We start from the raw sequence: 19,916 nt of genomic DNA, 5'->3' as shown, positions 1-19,916 counted from the left end.
TCTCTCTCTCTCTCTCTCTCCCTCCCCCTGCTCCTGACGGAGGGGGTGTGAGCTGCCGCCTTCAACAGCTTTGTGCCGCGGTGCTTCGCATACTTAAAAGCCAAACAGCCCTATTGGTTTGTTTGCTAGAGATTGTTTTCTCTATCTATGTGACATTCTGTGCTCCTGACACGCACTCCTTTGATGAGGAAGATATGTTTGCATTCTTTTAATTGTGAGACGGAACTGTCATCTCTGTCTTGTCATGGAGCACAGTTTAAACTTTTGAAAAAGAGACAAATGTTTGTTTGCAGTGTTTGAATAACGTTCCTGTCTCTCTACAACCTCCTGTGTTTCTGCACAAATCTGTGACCCAAGCATGACAATATAAAAATAACCATATAAACATATGGTTTCTACTTCGCGGGTGGCTCTGGAACGCAACCCCCGCGATGGAGGAGGGATTACTGTAATATAAAACATCGGTTTCCCACTGAATTATCAGAGGAGAGTTAGGATTCTTCCAATTTAACAAAAAAAGTCTGCGTGCCAAAAGTGTAGTGAATGCAATCACAGTTTGCTTGTCCTTCTCCACTTCAAGTCCGTCTGGAAGAACACCGAACACAGCTGTTAATGGGTTAGGAGGGATTGTGATACCAAGGCTGTCTGAAAGGCACTTAAAAATTTTGGTCAATACAGCTTTTAATACAGTTTTACTAATGGTGCCTCAGTTTATATTAAAGAGAAATGGGTAGTGGATATTAGGTCTTCTGGCCTCTAGGAGCAAACAGAAGCATAGCTAGGGAAAAAACAAAAATTTATTAATGACTACCTTCAGTGCGTTTGAGTAAACACGAGTGGTTTTTGTCTGAGTTTTGTCTGCCAGATGTCTGCACTTCTCACCCTATTTCTAAGGAACAATCCAGCCACCTGGCAGAGAAAGCTTGTTTGAGCACCTTGTATCCACGATCTCTTTCTTTTGGTCATTACCCAAAGCTTTTGACCATAGGTGAGGGTTAGGATGTAGATTGACTGGTCAATCGAGAGCTTCGCCTTCTGACTCCACTCCTTCTTCACAAATATAGATTGGTATAACGACCACATAACTGTGCTCACCACCCCAATCCGTCTGTCGATCTCACCATCCCATTTTCCCCTTAATTGCAAACAAGACCCCGAGATACTTAAACTCCTCCACTTGAACATGGTGAACCACTCGAATTTAGATCATAGAGCAGTGTTAATTTTGTTGATAAAAACTGTGACAAAAATACTTGTCAACAACATTTTTCTGTGATGAAAACAGAATTAAAACTAAATTAAAATGACAAAAATGAAAATATTACAAAGAGACAACTGGACGGAGCGATGAGAAGCTCTTTCCACATCTCTGTCATACATGACAAGGGCCACCAGCAAATAACAAGTATGAATGCAGTGGTGCAATTTTAAAAACTTGTACGTACGCTGTTAATTGGATAACACTAGCTTGAGCGTCATCAGGAAATCATTATACCAGCCAGAATCGTGCTTCACTCTGCTCCACTATGACAGCCAATGTGATTCTCGGGCAAAAAAAATGGTCAGATATCTGGACCAACTTTATGTACAATGTTGATGAAAATAAAACCCATGTGGAATGAAGCTTACAGGAAAGAACACTACAAAGCTGAAGAGGCATATAGAGGTGCGCCATTCTGAGATACTGTATATGCCAAGGTATGTATGTTATCTAGGTGGTGACTTGCTCGATACCATTACCTTTGGCTCTCATCCACCCATTTAATAATGTGTCAAGTGCAATTGCGGAAAGCATGCTTATTAATGAAAAGAAAAAGCTGACACACACACACAGGATGTTGTTATTGCCAGTTTAATCCTTTTACGAGTTACTCAAGAAACAGATTTGTGCAGCTTTGAGAGCTCAATCAGAAGCTCTCAGCCTCAGATGTTTTAGCTGTTTAACTTGTAGTGTCATGCATTTTTACAGCAGATGAACTGACAGTGGGATTAATTGCTTTTAGTACTGTATCCTACACAATCCTGATAAAGGAACGGAAGTTTCACATTCGTTCTTTGATTGTAATGAGCAGATCTACACATGTTTGTCTGTGCATCCATTCTTTTTGTATCTGGTAATACAGTTCAGGATTGTGGGTGAAACCACCTCACACACATCCACTTACACATATGGGCACAGTTGCAGTGACAACAACAGTCATAGCAAATAAAATTCAAGGCAAGTTTCAAACAAATTGGTTTTTTGGCTTCTATACATCATTGATGAAACGAGCGGCCCCATTTCTTAATACTAACATAAAATGTATTTAAGACTTAAGTGCTTGAAGCGTATCTCCCAATTAATACAATATGTACATATACAGTACAACAAAACAACATTGCTTCAATGCTGAATATGAATCTCCAAACACTAAATTTGTGTTTTTCATTTGACTTTTGATAGCAAGCTAATGTTTATGAGCATAACCAGTAAAATGTGAAGAACGTAATAAAAGCACTTATTTCATATATTAGAATGGTATGTTTGTGAATGTAATGCAGTCTTTCAGTTACGATTAATTAACTTCAGATAACACAGTCTAAGCAACAACAAAGTCTGACCACTCATGTGAGACACTTTGGAAACAACACAGCAAATGCTCTTTTACAGGACTTCTGAAATATTGGATTAATGTGACAAATTTGGCTCATCCGTTAAACGTTACTCTTTAATGAGTTTTTTTAACGAACTAATGATGTAAATATAAATCTTACAGTAGCAAATATTGCAAACCTAACAGAGTGATTCTCTGAGAAACCAGATTTTAAAAGTATTTTGTTAACAAAAACAGCTTTTAAGGGTCAGTTTAAATGTAAGTATTCTAAATTATTTTGGAATTCACTAATTCAACATTACAGATATAATAATGTTTGAATTTTTATTTTTAGTATTATTTTAAGCAGTATTTTTCAATTTCTGGAGAAAAAAATATCAGAATAAATTTAAAATGTGCACATGGTCACATAAATCAGGTAGTCCATGATGATCTCATTCTTTCTAAACCCTATGCTGAAATGAAATGTGTTCTGCTTGGTCCAGCCTTTTTTGGTAAATTCTTGTAGCAGCATAACTAAGGCATGTTGAAGGCCAGAAAACTGTGATGACAGACCAGAACTGTCATTATCTGACCAAGATCTTTTGGAATAAATCCTTTCTACATTTACTGATCAATAATTGCTATATATGGTTAGTGTTCATATCAGTATAATAGTTAGAGGTACAGTATATCCTGTGTATGTATACTCATATGTTAAACAAGGTACACATCTGAATTTGACTGTTTGACTAATTTACCTTTACTTTTGGTCAACTCAAATCGATTTACCTTTTCTCGAATAAAATTTATTTATTTTTGTTGACTAAAACCAACAATAATTAAATGACTAAAATGTAGTTTAGTCAGAAGGCAAAGACTAACACTAAATCAAAATGTGTTGTCAAAATTAACACTGTCAGATAGACTGTTGCTCCCAATCACACTTCCACAGGTGAAGAAACTGACTTCCAACTTCTTTCGAAGAGTTTGGTTCCAGAACAAAGGAAGTGGATGGATGTGAGCCCAGCTATATCTAGTTGGTATCTCTCCACCACACAGCAACTCTGGCTCCTTTTCCCCAAGAATGGTGGCATTCTACGTCCCAAGAGTCCGTTTATGTGTCTAGGTTCCATTCAGAAAAGGCATCTACGGTCGACTGCCACCCAGGTCACATTGCACCTGGCCCCTATTCTTCTAGCAGGTGTGAGTCCACAGGATGGCGGTCCCATTTTACGTTTTTGGGCTGTGCCCAACTGGGCCACCAGGAGCTCATCATATGAGGCGGGGTACTCTTTTTATCTTTATAGAGCTGCATAATTAGGGGCTGGGAATCGCTCTTTGTCTGACCTCTCTCCTGGGACCAATTTGCCTTGAGTGACCCTACCAGGAGCTTCTACTCTGAACAACATAACTCCCAGGGTCACAGGGGCACTCAGACCTCTCCACCACGATAAGGACTGAGGACTGAGCTGCTGCATGCATTTTACCCATGCTTAGTCAATATGCTGTAAATTATCAAATCAATCCACAGCAGATAAATACCGTGTTCTAAAGCTCTTCATCTGGACTTTTGTAACTCCCTTCTTCCACTTTTTACATGTAATTTAGATTAGACTGATGTAATTGTTCTGTTCTTGTATGTATATTTTACATACAGTATGTTTATTAGGTACAAAGATTGTCACTTTATTAATTTGTGCAAGTACAACTTTCCAAAGAAACGCTTATTAAAGAGCTTGAGAAGTTTTCATATGAGGCTTTCTATGCTACAGGTGAGCCACCAGTGAAAAAAAAAACATGCATCACTGTTGAAAAGAATGTGAAAGCAAAGCCACTTAAGTGTCTGTCTGCAACCTTTGATAAAATTCTTTAAGAGCAATCAATTTGCCCAGAAACTATTTATGTTAGTTGGAAGTGTAGACATATCTATCTTACCCTTATACCCTTATATCCCAAGATCACACAGTGTTCTCCAGTACTGGGCAAGCAAACCAGAACAATTCCTTTCCTTGGCTGCTTTAGCTTGAAAGCTTTTGTCATCACCATGTGCTCATATAGACAGAGAATGGCTTTTTTTGTGCAGCTTCAAAAGTTATAGATAAGCAAAGAAACGTATTAACCTGAGATAGAGCTACAATGTTGTAGTTTTTTTATTATTATAAAGAGCCTGATTTGCCTCATACTAATTTAATCAAGACAGAATTAACATATATAACATATATTATGCAACAGTACTAAATGAACATAAATAATTTACATAAAAGATTGAAAGTAGAGAATATAAATCCATTAATCTAAACAATGCAGAAGGGCTTAACTACAAATGAAGACAGCAAAATTTGTAAAGAAGAATAAATAAAGGGATGCATTTATAAAGAAGACTAAACAATAAAAAAATGAAAGCATTACAAGAATAAAAAAAACATTATTTACTTGCATTCAGTAAATAAGAATAATTGCTTCCCTGAACCTTTAAACTAAACTTGGGGTGGGCAGTATTACCCAAAATTTAGATCATGACATACAGATATGCACCACTTAACATTCACAATACATTCAGAGTTGGAAAAAGTACTAAAAAAATCTACTCCAGTATAGTGATTTCACAATACCAAAATTTTAGTTTCTGATACCAATACCAGTGAAATGTCACAGTACTCGATACATTTGCTACCACAGCAAAAGAGAAATCCTTTTCAGCTGCTTTTTATTAGAAGTACTTTAATTACTAAAGAAAACAATATTATGCCTTTTTCTGTAATAGCATATAAAATATATAAATGCTAATACATTAACCTATTTGGCTGACACCTTTATCTAGTTGACTTACAACATTTGAGATACAACTGGTTCCACTGGTTTCTTTTGTTCTTCCAGTTGTGCCACAGACTGATGAAGTGACCTGCTCGTGGTCACACAATGTCAGTGGTGGGACCTACAACCTTAGGGTTTGAAGTCCAAAGCCTTAACCACTACACTTTACTGCCCACCAAATAGTATGCTACACTGCCACAGTAGTAACAGCAGCTTTAAAATACTGGTAGTTGCCCAACTATCATTTAAGCAAACTAGTTTGCATTCATAAATATCAAAATACAATACAGGCCTTGAATTTTAATGTGTGATGGACATGGGGAACACATGGTATAACAACAAATATGGGAAATTTTATACTCTTGAGTGGATTTCATCATAGAGTTTGTAAGGGATGATATCAACATGGATTATCTAATTTATCTTACCATGTGCACATTGCAAAATTATTTTCTTGGCATTTTGACTCCAGTAACTGAAAGGTACTACTTATTATAGATTAAAATTCAAACATCGTTATACAGTATCTGTACTGGTAAAATAGTGAGTTACAAGATAATTCAGGGTATTTTCATTTGAACAAATTCTTTAAATCTGTTTTGTAGCAAAATGCTTTTAAAATCTGGTTTGTCAAAGAATCACTCTGTTAGGTTTGTGACATTTGCTATTTTAAGATTTATATTTGTGTCATTTGTGTCCACTTAATGAGCAAGAGGAAATTACTTGGACATTATATCACTTACTAAAATACTTCGCACTTACAGATCCTGATTTACAACCCCCAAAATTAAGCATGTAGTTTTATTTTAATTGGCCACTGTGAACTCTGGATTTTGAACATAGCCAGTTAATTGTACTTTGCAACACCCCACATTGGAAATGTAACAAAGTTGGATCTTTACTAAATAAATATACTTTTTAAAGAGTAAAATTATTTAGATTTAAAAATACTTAAAGCACAATTCCATAGTGCACTACTCTAAAAAAATCTACTCAAAATCTAATCTAAATCTACAAAATCCACTCACATAGATTTATTCTTGATTATACTCAAACACAGTAACAAAAGCAAATGTGATTTAATACTTTCTACCACTGTATATGTTCATTGAAATAGGACGTTCTGTGCAAACCATATATTAGACAGTATAGTCTTAAGCCTACTTAAGGCTCCATTTGGGACCAGCCATTTGGCTGTATGTCAGATTTTCAGTTTATCAGTCACAATGTGTACAGGTCTTTGCAATTGACCTGGGGCCTCATGTATAAACGGTGCGTACGCACAGAAATGTTGCATACGAATGTTTCCACGCTCAAATCGCGATGTATAAAACCTAAACTTGGCGTAAAGCCACACACATTTCCACGGTAACTCATACCTTGGCATACGCAATTTCTCCGCTCGGTTTTGCAGACTGGCGGCACCCAGCGTCAAAACAGTGCTACTGTTCCTGTGTGATCACCCTTTCTTTCTTAGCTCCACATTCCTGACGCAGCTTTATAAATACACTGAAATTAACTGCATATTGTTTATTAGTGTAATGCATCTGATTGTAATTAACCTGTAGCAATATAATGGTCCAGGGAATAGCCATAGTATTCCAAATACCATAACTGCTTTAGCGTTGTTACGCTCACTGCATCTTGTTCTTCTTCTTGCTGCTCCCGTTAAGGGTTGCCACTGCGGATCATCTTTTTCCATATTACTCTCACTGCACCACTTGGAGTATTTATATCACTGTGTGAATCACAGCAGCAGATGATCGGAAAGAGAATTATCGGCATACAGTTTCAAGTACACACTACCTCAACCACGGCAAAAAGCGTCAAAGCCTTTCCTGTACGGGCCTCGCGTTTCAGAAACAGTTTCATCCCAAGAACTATAAATGCACTCAATCAGTCCATCAAGTGCTCCTTGTAGAACTGTTTGCACTTATAAGTTCAATTACCTCACTGTAAACTTACACTACAGTTATAATATTGCACATCCTGCGCTACTTTATAAAGTGCGTATGATGACAAAATCATTTTTAAGATGAAATGCAGCAAAATATGTTGCTTATAGTATACAGATAAAACTTTAACTTCATTTAAATAATCTGCATTGTTAATAATTAAACATGTGAGGACACGGTGCCGCAGCGTATAGCTGGTTCACGGATAGTTCCTGCCTTGCGCTGTATTATTGCTGGTGCTGACGCGACACTGGAAGGATAGACGGATAGAATAATTAAACATGTACTACGAAGATATTTCAATGTTCCTTAAAAGTGTTGAAGAATCGGCGTTCTAAGCTTACAGATGGCTTAACGTCTATTACAGAGCTGATTGTGTGGCGATTGGGTATTTGGAGAAAGAAAAGTACGTTTGAAAGAGACAGTACTTCTGTAATAAATTCTTTCATCGAAGGTCGCACATGGCGCAGCAAGCCTCTTGCATGAGATATGAACAATCACTGCGCCACCGTGTTCCCATGTTTAATAACATGCTTTCATTGCTATCATCATGAAAAAGATATCACGTATACATCTCAGTATTTTAATTATTCAGAGAGCTGTAATATCTCGAATGTACTGGATTCTGTGTCCTGTCGGAGAAAGAGAAAGAACGGAAGCACGTAGTGATTCACACACATAGAGCACATAGAAGATCAAATACAGAACAAAGCATTTGTCGTGCTATTTGAGAAACTAGTAAAATAAACGATTTTAAGATGAAGTTTATGATGTTCTACTTTAATGGCAAAATAAACTACGTGATTAAAGTGGAAATTTCGAGATTAAAGTTGACATTTCGTGCTTTTTTCCCCACTGTTTGCCATTTTTTTTTGTCTGTACCCTAATAAGCTTTCATATGACACTCAGACGGTCCGCTGCGAGTTGCCTTTTCACAGCGACTTTGATATGTGATTTCTTTTTTATTTCGAGCACTGTGCGACTTTGTGAACTTCATCTTTCGAGTTTCTCCGACACTCTGTCACTCGATCAACTTTCTTTTGTTGATTATACCACTGTTTAAACCAACAAATAGTAGGTTTTTCCTTTGCCTCCACTTGGTATTCGCTGAAATTCTTATATTTTCCCCTGTGCTTTTCCCATTGTCTTTTCACAGAAGGCTATTTATATTGATTTGCATATTCAAAGAGGCGTAATTCTGGGAGGAGTTGGGGCGGGACAGAAGGCGCGTGCACGTGCGTTACTTTTCACACTGATTGGGATTTATGTAGTGGAAGAACGTGAAATTTTGCGTGCACACAGATTCCTGCATCTGGATTTTTCTGTGCGTACGCACAATCCCGCTTTTGTGCTTACGCCATGTTATAGTGTGAGTTCTACGCACGGCATTATACATGAGGCCCCAGGTCTTTGTCACTGGTGCGTATACTTTAACTGCTGGTAGGGAGTAGCACAAATTGATCTTGGTCCATGTAAGGCAACCATTGGGTTGCAGGTTGCCATTGCTGGTTTGAGAGTCTATTGCGGTGAGTTGCCTAAACCAGTGTTTTTAGCCATTGGGTCTCAACCCGGATTGTCACCGGTAGGTCGCAGATTGCCGTCATTGGTTCGGGAGTGGGTCATGATGGGTCAGCAACGTTGTGCGATATGTTTCCTTGTTTCCAACTGAGCTCAATTTATCAAGGGAGACTCCTGATCCCAATTGTTTAATCAAGATGATGGTTTGCAGTTATTGCTAATGATTTTTCAATTCATGTAAAAGGCAAAACTATACCATAAAGATTGAAAAACACTAGCGTAAGCAATGTGCTCGTGGGTCCCGAAAACATATAGAACTAGCCATGTGGAGCAGCACCGATCAAAATGAAACTTAAAGGGCCCTTCACTGATGCAAGTGGACAATTTTTTTAAAAAGATGTTCTAATGATGCAAGCATAACATCTTTCATTCCATTGTTTTCTCACCTTAAAGATGTGTAGCATTTCAACATACATACTGTACTTGCATCAAAAGATGTAAATATGCTTTATTGGTGCTTACGTACAACTTTTTTTTATACTTAAAATTTTCTCCTACTTTTGTAAAATCTCTGTAATGCCCCCTTTCCCTTGATGCTATAAGCATGTGCTTATTTTGCTTAATGGATATTTTTGGGCTGCCTTATTGTCATTATCAAAGACTGTGGAAAATATCTGCAAGCCTACATTAAATGACATCACGAGTATGTTTTCTATTGGCAGCACAGAGTAATTGTCATTGGTATTTTCCTAATATTTTCATATCTATGCATTATTTTTAGTTGCTCATAACATTTGTAAAATGTGACTATTTTGCACAAAACACGGTAATGGATAGTGTGAGAGCCACACGAGTTTGAATAGAACCCTTCAAAAATTAGTAGCTTTACATTTTGACAAGAAAAAAATGTAATGTGTCATACATCACACAGCGTATAAAATATAAAGTAACAGCTAGAGCATCATAAGTGCTTTATCAGTCACAGTAAGTGGTGTCTCTAAATACTATTCCCAAAGTGCTGTGCAAGTCTACTATTATTCTGGCCAATGTGAAAGCCTCATCTGTATTAAACTTTGGATACAAAGAATTGAAAGTTCAAAGTCTTTGATAACTTCAAACCTAACTGACTAAATGAATGAAGCAGAAAAAAGAAGTGATGATTACAATTTTAACTAACTAAAGCTTACTGTGATCAATGTGGCAGTGCCTTCATCCAGTTACCTTGTTCAGTAGGTGTTTAGTCATGAAGGGGTGAAGAGACCACATTGCTCACAGATAAATGACAAACTTTAAATTTCTTCAAATGCAATACAGTACATCCTAAATGATGGAGGATTGTTGAAATAGTTAATTAATAAATATGCAACGTTTGTAAAGAAATTATTTCAAAATGAGAGTTGATTATGTAACCATACTCTGAAGTTGACAGTATATTAACTCAGAAGTACCTCCATGCAGGGTTTGCATCCTGGATCCTTCCTGCATGGAGTTTGGACTTTGGGAGGAAACCCACACAGAAAAGGGAGAGAACATGCAAAGAAATTCAGGTTAGGAGGATTGGCGAATCCTAGTGTGTGTCTGTGTATTTGCTCTGCTGTGGGACTGGCACACTGTCCAGGGATTATTTCTGCCTTGCTCCTTATGTTTGCTGGGAAATACTTCTAGCAAGTTTGGCAAATGGACATGGCCTTTTAAAATTTATTTTCTCATTTATATGAAACTATAGAAAATCAATACTATATATACAAATTACTTCAAACTAAAAAAGTTTTTTTTTTTATCCATTATTGTTGCTTCTTATTAAGAATTGTTTTCTCTGAGAAAATCTATTCCTAACTTGTGTGTGACGTATACTAACATCTATTATCATAATTAGATTAACTACTGATAGTAGTGAAAATTAAAGCACGTTCTTACTTGTCTTCTCAGCTATGATTTGACTTGACTTGCTTGGGTAAAACCAGTGCCTAAACTTGAACTGATTGATTAAATCCAGGTTCTTGGCTTGACTTGCTTCAATATCATCGTTATAAGTTGAGCTTACTTGAGACTTGCATATAAGGCCCAGTCCCATCACTGTTAATTGGAGACTCCAACTTCTGACTCCATAGCCCGGGGAAGGACTGACACATCGACACAAGCAGCTATTTAAAAGTCCTTGAAAGGGACTGTATTGTCCCTTTAAGAAAGGATCCTGGTCACATCTCACTGTTGGGACATGCAGCTCTATCTCTGTCCTCATAAGACTTCAAGTTACATTGAACATCTTCTTTCCTTAGCCAGGTCTGACCTGCCGCACTATTCATCACAGCTCCTTTTAAGCTCCTTCAGTGCATATGGTTCGTCTCCTCTTCCTTCATTGTCCCACTTGCCTGCTCTTCTTACAGGTTGACTTGTTATAGTAACAAATCAATCTGTAAATTTTAACATTAATAAAACAACACTCGCCATAGCCCTACTGCCATCCAAATACACTATCCATGGTTATTATATCATCATGCATTTTCTGCAGTATACACGTTTATATAAATTCAGTTCCTGTAACACACATGCTATTAGTTTTAGAACATGTAGGCTATGCACCACTTAATTGCATGTTATCATTCAGATTTAGCTATAGCAAGATGAAGCCTGTGAGAACTATTTTTCCTAACCAGATCTTCATTTTGTTTGTCGTATATTAGGGCAGCTTTTTTTAATGCATCTTGGTCTTCTTTTTTTTGTCTCCACAATTGTGCCAGTGCATGCCACGTTGTGATGCAGTCAGCCACAATAAAAAATGATACACTGGTGTTTTGTTTACCAGTGCACCATGCATTCCTAAGCTAAACTATGTTAAAGTTAAATGAGTAGTGTATTTGAGAAAGCATGTGAGGACATTCAGTTAATTAAAAACAAACAGTAGAACAGTATTAATATTAAAAATCAAATGAGCTTCTCTACATATCAGGAAGTTATTAAAGTCTTCTTGAGTTTTGAGTGTATTAGGTGTACCATTGTTTTAAAATAATGACCTGTTTTGAAAAAGTAAATACTTTTCTGTTTCTTGGAGCTTTTTTGTTGTGACATAAAAACAAGATTTCTATTAACAAACAGTGAACATTTCATTTCTTTGTTGATGCAGTTCTTAGAATAACCTCAATGTTGAAAATTTAATTTCATGCCATTAGCCAGGTTGATAAATTCCTGCTGTTCTGAACAAAGGCGACTATAACTGGAAAAAAGCTGTAAGACAAGTTGATTGTTAAACATTTTGGATGAAACTTAAGAAATTAAGTATTGCGGTTATGGTTTTCATAAATAATAAAAAAAAACTAAAATAACTGTTGGTGCTATTGACTGTGACATCCTAAAAAGCAATAGAGGTTTATTTGTAATTGAATTTGCAAGATATATTAGGAGGTACAGTAACTCCTCAACATCAATGTTCCGAACCAAAAATATATGTATAGTACATAAACAAAATGTAGTATGACTGATGTATGGGTTGTAAGGAATTATATAAACTGTTGACTCATAATATGACACACAAAGATTGGCTATACTTGGACTGAAAGCACCACCCATCCCAACTCCCATATTCTGACAGTAATATTTTTAGTTAAAAAAAAAGAAGTTACAATTTAAAGAAATATGCATACATACAATTTAATTTGTAGACAAAAGAGTAGATTGTTTTGAACAGTTGTGGATATTCATATACAAGGTTTCTGTATTCATTATAAGCAAAATATAACCATCATTAATCCTTGAAGATGATTCATAAAATCTGAATAGGACAATGAAACATGGTGCTATGTAAAAAAAAAATAATAATAAATTGAACAAAATAATGTAAGACAGAAACAATGCCGTGGCCTGGAAGGGTTTCTAACGTCTTTTTGTGTTTTTGGCAGAAGGTAAAAGTACGCAATTGCGACAGCATTGGTTAAATTGGAAATAGGGATGGCACAGTGCCACCTTTTCCTTTACAATACTGTTCCCAATATTTAAATGATGGGTATCTACCAATATCAATCAAATATTTTTTTCCCTTTAATAAATATTATGGTTTAAATTAGCTATTTTCATCAATGCAGTTTGTTTAAGATGACAATCTAAAAGTACTATCCTAAAAATGTTTAAATAAACACTATAATACAGGAAGAAACCCAACAACATGACGTCTACAAAACTGCTGCTTTGTTTTATTCAATTTAACTCTCAATGAAAAATATTACAATAAGGTTGAATTTATGCAAAATAAGTAAACCTCTGTACACCTCAAGATAAACAAAAAAGGTATACATAACTGACTTTTTATAACGTTGACTGGAAATAAATGTCACTTTCAGATTTAAAACAATGCTATCTGCATGTAACTATTTAGCTTATTGACTATATTGCCTCATCTTTTCCAACTTTAAAAACAAAAAAATCTTATTTTCAAATGCTTCTGTCTAGTCACTGCTTCATGTGGGACAAATTTTTCCTTATGTGCATTACAGGGAGTGTGACATGTCACCAGTTCTATTTTGATCATATACTGTAATTTCATACACAGTATATCGCATTCTTCTGAAGGCCTCTGTGTTTTAAGTGTCTCACTTGATTGAGTTTTCACATGTGTCTTTTAAGTGACAATGTGCAAAATCATAAGCACTTGAGGAAAATAAATATACATTCAAACGTACATGACATGTTGCTCCTTGGATTTTTTTTTTACCTGTGTTCGAATTTGTATTTATTTTTAATACTAATATTTTAATATTAAGCTTTCATTTTTGGCTAATTTAATAGCCCAGTTGTTTCAATTGCATACAAAGAGGGGCTTAATCATACATGACTGGGTCTTTGTATCTTGGATCTAACATGAAAGCAACTGAGTACAATTGCATAGCCTCCAAGTCCCTAAACCATTTTTTCCCAGGGGTAAGTAGGTTGCCCTTCATTGTCTCATAACCTCATATACCTTGTTTTCTCAAGTGAGAAGATATTTAGGCACACAAACCATGGGGATAATGTCAGCTGAAAATGTAGATGAAGAGCTTATCTACCTTGTCAGCTCCTCAAATGGTTAAACAGCAAAGTTTTCTCCATTGGTCCCCATTCATTTGCAATCAAAGTGGCTGGCGGGTCTGCCCCCACTGAATATTCAGGTAAGGCTCATTAATGTGCTTGAAAACTCTCAATCATTTAATTCTTACTAATTCCACCTTGTAAGAACATCTTGCTTTAGATGTTTAGGCAGAATAATCAGTTCTACCTCCATATCCTCCAGTTGTGAATAAGAAGATTTGAGTGTTTTAAAGTATCTTATAATTCTACTGCAAGTAGTAAGTGCATTACTAATGATGTTCTTTGGTTAATATTAGGCTACATGTGCTTCTATTCTGAACTAATTTAGTTATCTTTTATGATGTGTCATATTAAAAGGGCTACAAGCATTTCTGTGATTTTTCAGGTTAGATTTGTTGGAGAACTAGACCGAACTCTTAATTTTCTTTTTTGTGACATTCGATCCAACATTTTTTCCCAGTATGGACCCGATACAGATACTTTGTATCGGATCAGTGCAATCTCAAGTATTTTTTTGCAAATAATTCAGAACAAGCCTGGATAATAATAGAGGTGGCAGTAGAAGAAACATTGGTTATTCAGTCATGAACTTCAAATACCAAGGGTGATTGTCTGTTATACTTGTAAACTTGTTAAGAATGTTAGCCTTGTGTTTTCTTTATAAACATCTTATGAACATTTCATAGATTTTCAGCTTTCAAAGGTTTGTACTATGTTAATTATCTGTGTGTGTCTGTCATACATTGTACATTTTAGGTAAGAAACAAGTACTGCATAATTCTAATGACACTGCATATTTATAATTACCCCTCAAGAATTAGGAACAGTGTAAATATAGTAAATGCATATTTTAACGACAAAAAAACCTGTAGCACAAAACCTATATGTACTAGTATATTTACATTTAATCAGTGTTTAACTGCTTATATAAATTAATTTAATCAATGTGTGAGAATATATATATTTTTTGTTAGAGATGGAGAAAACTACTTTTTTAAATTAAGCTTTGTTTCAGATTAGTACATTACAGAAGAAATTAAACAATGTGACAGCTTACAATTGTGAAAAGCATTTTTCTTTATGGATAGGTATTTCAGTAACTATTTTATTAGTTGAAAAGTATTTATTTTAAAGGAATTGTATTTATTTTAGTATGTTTATGGTCACTGAATAATAAGCCTACAGAATTTCATTTTGTTAATAAAAAAATGAACAAATAACACCTGTGATCTGTAGTTTAATTATAAAAATACAATAGTTAACACTTTAATATAGAACATAAGGCATCTCTGACTCTAGTTATGCAGCTTAGTGTAAAAGCTTTTTAAAGCAATAAAGAAAAAAAATTGGGATTGGTATTAGAATTGGCCGATCCAGTAACATATTGATAATTGGTACTGCCCCCAAAAAAACCATGAGAGTATCCATATCCAGCATATTCATTGTTGCATGCACTATTCTCCATAGAATAGCCACTGCCCCTTCCTCACAGACCAATAAATTTGAAAGATTTGAATACGTTGTCAATAGGGGAATAATAACGTTATGAATTACTTTAACCCCAACCTGGAAATATGTTGATATACCTAGTAGTCCCATGTATGTTACTTCAAAAGCAACCCAGTTTTTACTGTAATCCTGCCATAATGACTACTCACAGAGCTTATTCCTCATTGTTATATTAACGTTTTACAAAATCTTTAACTCAAAGCTGATCATAATCCAAATATCTGAAGGAAGTGAAGTGTAGTTAAATGCAGGCTTTCAAAGTCTGTACTGTACACTTCATTATTGAATGCCATACAAAGAAAAATCTTAATGTGATATGCTATCAATCGTATCGTCATTGTTCCTAACAGGGGATGATGATGGTAAAAATGTGATTCAAGTAACTTGTATCTAACCACCCCAATTCTGATCCAGGATAATAAACCACAACAGAATTACCTGCTGATTAGTTAAACTACAACAACTCTTGGATCTGAAGATCATTCCCTGCTAGTACTGTACTATGCTGTCTGGTCTTAAAATAGTGTTATTACAGAAATCACATGCACTATAACTGGCCCATAAAGTTCATTTCATAATGGGAGATCTTGGACAGCCTGTTGGCTATTATGTATTAATACCTATATAATAGACTGATATATCTGAGCAATACAACCACTGTCACCTTTCAGACCATTTGATTTACATTTGGGAACCACAAGCTGTCTGTGGAACCCACGTTTACAACCGTTGATATACGTTTACAGTGTACATTGTAGATAATATTAGCCAGCCATTTGGTTAGTCTTTCTGATGATGGTTAATGAAGGGGTTAATTGAGTTATCTATCAGTACTGTGAGAAAAGCACAGTTAAACTTTGCAATACAATTGAGTTATTTATTCAGCAGCATTTCTATTTTGAGGCAGTGTAACATCCATGTTTCAATGGTTGGTAGATTGACCTGTTAATGGTAAGTGTTGTGTTTGCAGTGGTGGTATTGTCCTTGGTGCTTGCAGCAGATTTCACCATAACTGTCTGTACAACAAGCAGTCAATTTTACAAGAAAAGAGTATTTACTGTTTTCATAGACTGTATGCAAAAGCAGAGGAGGCAGGAATGGTTAAAACATACAAGATTTGACGGAATCAGAATGCTGAATTTTAGTGTGTAATACATGTTGAATTGTTACTAACATTGTGAATAATTTTTGCTGCTGCTCTTGTTACTTTCTTGTATACATATGATAAAATATAGTAATAATGAAAAAAATGACTTTGAGATTTTGATGAATCCTGACGTTTAGACCTTCCTGAATCTGAAAATACCATTTTTGAAATTATGTCTGTCTGAATGTAAACAAAATAGCTCAAAAACTCTTTGACCTAGGTCAATGAGATTTTGTACCTACTTTCTATTAAAAATAAGGAATCTTATGAACTTTTGAACCACTTCCAGCAACCAGAAGTGGTACTTTAAATGAATACTTTTGCGAATTTTCAGGTAAGCTATGGTTATAATTACAGATAGATGATTCAAATTTTGAATAGATATGTATAATGATAACAAACAGATATGAAATTTGAGAAAAATTACTCAACCCAGATGTAGTATTTTATTTAAACAAACATCCGAATTTTTTGCATCATGAAAATATAAATGTGTACACAATATTAAAAGCTGTATTCAATATAACGTATATTCTTTCTATACTGTAACTATTATTAATTTTATTTTAATTTATACATCATCAGTTTAACAATAACTTGTAAATATTGAACATGCCATGTAAATATACAGATGTACTGGAAACAATAAGCTGCTACGTTCCCATTGTGTTCCTTGTAGTACATTTAATTTTATGATTTTTTTTTTATTTCCGCCATCATTATCATAATTAAATGTAGCTAAATAGTTTTACCTCTAGCAATTTATTGCAACAGATATTATATACAGTAGAGTCTCGCTTATCCGACATTCCGTATTATCCGACGTCGCACCACAAAAAAAAAAAAACGCATTAATCAGCAACAAGAACTGCAAGTTGCGAGTGTGAGCGTGGTCTATTTTTTGTTGCTCCCGACTCTACCGCAGCTAATTACAGTGGAACCTCAGTTTGCGAGCATAATTTGTTCTGGAAACGTGCTCGCAGTCCAAAGCACTGGTATATATCAAAGCGAATTTCCCCATAAGAAATAATGGAAACTCAGATGATTCGTTCCACAACCCAAAACTATTCATATAAAAATGATTAATACAAAATATAAAGTAAAAATACATAAAACAAATTAACCTGCACTTTACCTTTGAAAAGAATCATGGCTGGTGTGAGTGAGTTTCTAAACTCTAGTGGGATTCCACCCAACGGGACGACACGCGGAAGAGTGTCCCAAAGCAATAGCAGTCTCCCAGTGCAGTAGCAGTTCGCCATAAAAGTGAATCCGAAAAGATCACGGACATGCTATAAGCGTCTGCCGTCGATGGGTGATACAAGGAACAATGAACATTATAAATGCGCAGGGCACAGTATTACGGCCCTGCCTGACTGCTGTGTCTGTGTATAGGAGAGTGGCAGATCCCGCTACAATAAATAACCGTGCTGTTCCTGTTTCAAGCTGATTAAAGCTGGTGTTGCTAAAGTACTGAGACTCAGCTTTGTGTTTTCGGGTGCAAGACGGGGACTCGCACGTTACAGCACGCACGTCACAGCACAAACACACACACACACGCAGTCACAATGCTGTAGTAAACAGTATGTGCTCGTACGAATGTTGACTATATGAGTGACGGAGTTAAGGCTCTAGAAACTGCAATTAAATACATTGAGCAACAAGAAGAAGCTACAGGAATCGACATAATGATGCTGCAAAGATGGCGAGACTTGGCTGCGAAGAAAAGGCACTCGTCAGGAAAGCAGACTATGATCAAAAATTTCTTTAAATCATCACTGGACTGAACTTTTTAAGTACAGTACATACTGTATTTAACTTCAGACAATTCTGTAACTAAGTTCATTTTTTCAGTTAATTTTTTCTGTTGTTTTGTTGTAAAACATGATTATTAGGTTCGTAATGTGTAAAATTATAACATAGTTTGATGTTTAATAGGCTTTTTCTTAACACCTCCCATTAATCCGACATTTTTGCTTATCCGACGTTCTTCCGGCCCGTTTATGTCAGATAAGCGAGTCTCTGCTGTAATACTAACACTTTTTCGATGTTTTAGGTGACTATAACTCTTTTTACTTTGCACATAATCTAGGTAATGCCTATGTAATCATGAAAAAATTCCACCACAATTTTAATATGAAGTTTGGTTATAAATAAAGATAAATGATTGTGTACTATTATTATCAATTAGTTATGATGAGAAACAAAGTTGTGATATTTGAGAAATATTGTGCAACTGGAAATGGTTCTGGTGACCTTTTCCTCTATCTCAGTATATGAGAAGGTCGAGGGGAACACACTCCCAATTTTGTTTAAAGGTACAGTATTCTTATGTTCGGAGGCATTTTGGCACAGAGTATTTCTGATACTGGCATTTGTATTTGTTTTATGACATAGAAACCTTTTTCTCTTTGCTGGTTTCCCGTGCAGGGTTGCTTGATCTTTGTGCTGCCAGAATAGATTCTGGCTTCTTGTAATCCTGAACTAGATCAGCAGAAAAAGAGAAAATAAATAGATAAATGGGTGAATGATTTCTTTGTTATTTTGTTAGTAAAAATACTATTAGCCAGCTTCCTGAAATTTTCTTATAATATTCTACTTTGCCCATGTTGGTTTTGTTCTGATGTGTTTTGGGAAAATAATTGTCTCTTGATTCAAGTGTTACATCAATTCTCTTCAAACATACTATTTTTTGGACCCCAAACTGTTTCATAAAATATGTACTGTACATAGGCATGAATGATTTATGAAATCCTCTGTATTTTTACTTGTACCACCTCTATCACTTTCTCATTTTGTCTCACTTAGTACATCCAAGCTGAGCCTCCTACTAATAAGTCCTTGTCCAGCCTGGTGGTACAGCTGCTGCAGTTTCAGGAGGAGGTGTTTGGGAAACATGTTAGCAATGCACCTCTCACCAAGCTTCCAGTAAGTTGAATTTATGGTTGGTAAAGGAATGTATGAAAGCACTTGATGATTGTACTGTATTACAAATGTTAAAATAGAGTGGATAAACATTGCTAGTACTTAACAGATAATGCAGCTAATAATTTGCTAAATGAGCAGATGGCACTTTTAGAATTGTAAAGTGATCTTTCATGACATTCATTGTATTCAGTTTCCTCTCCTTTAAGTGAATTTGTTTTTGGACTGTTATCTAAATGATAATTACCATTAATTTATACAATGTTTTAGAAAATGCTTTGAGTGTAGGGTTGCAATGATTTTTAACAAATTTTTGGTTTTATTCCAACTGAGTGACATAATAATTAAAATGCACTACGCACCCTCTTTAAGCTTACTAACTGATCCCACATAATAGTAATGTACTAACCTCAG

At 35.5% G+C, this 19,916-nt stretch overlaps 1 protein-coding gene across 1 annotated transcript in view; it reads left to right on the top strand.

Moving 5' to 3' along the window:
• Positions 1-19,916, top strand: part of smarcc2 (SWI/SNF related, matrix associated, actin dependent regulator of chromatin, subfamily c, member 2) — a 97,525-nt gene that overhangs the window by 11,371 nt on the left and 66,238 nt on the right. Inside the window, exon 2 of the mRNA XM_028798106.2 lies at positions 19,386-19,505. Within this exon, the coding sequence (XP_028653939.1) occupies positions 19,386-19,505 (120 nt within the window). The remainder of the gene's footprint in view (positions 1-19,385; positions 19,506-19,916) is intronic.

Source organism: Erpetoichthys calabaricus, chromosome 3 (genome assembly GCF_900747795.2).
Source record: "Erpetoichthys calabaricus chromosome 3, fErpCal1.3, whole genome shotgun sequence".
Classification (NCBI taxonomy): Eukaryota; Metazoa; Chordata; class Cladistia; order Polypteriformes; family Polypteridae; genus Erpetoichthys; species Erpetoichthys calabaricus.
This window is presented reverse-complemented; position numbering and strand designations above follow the sequence as displayed.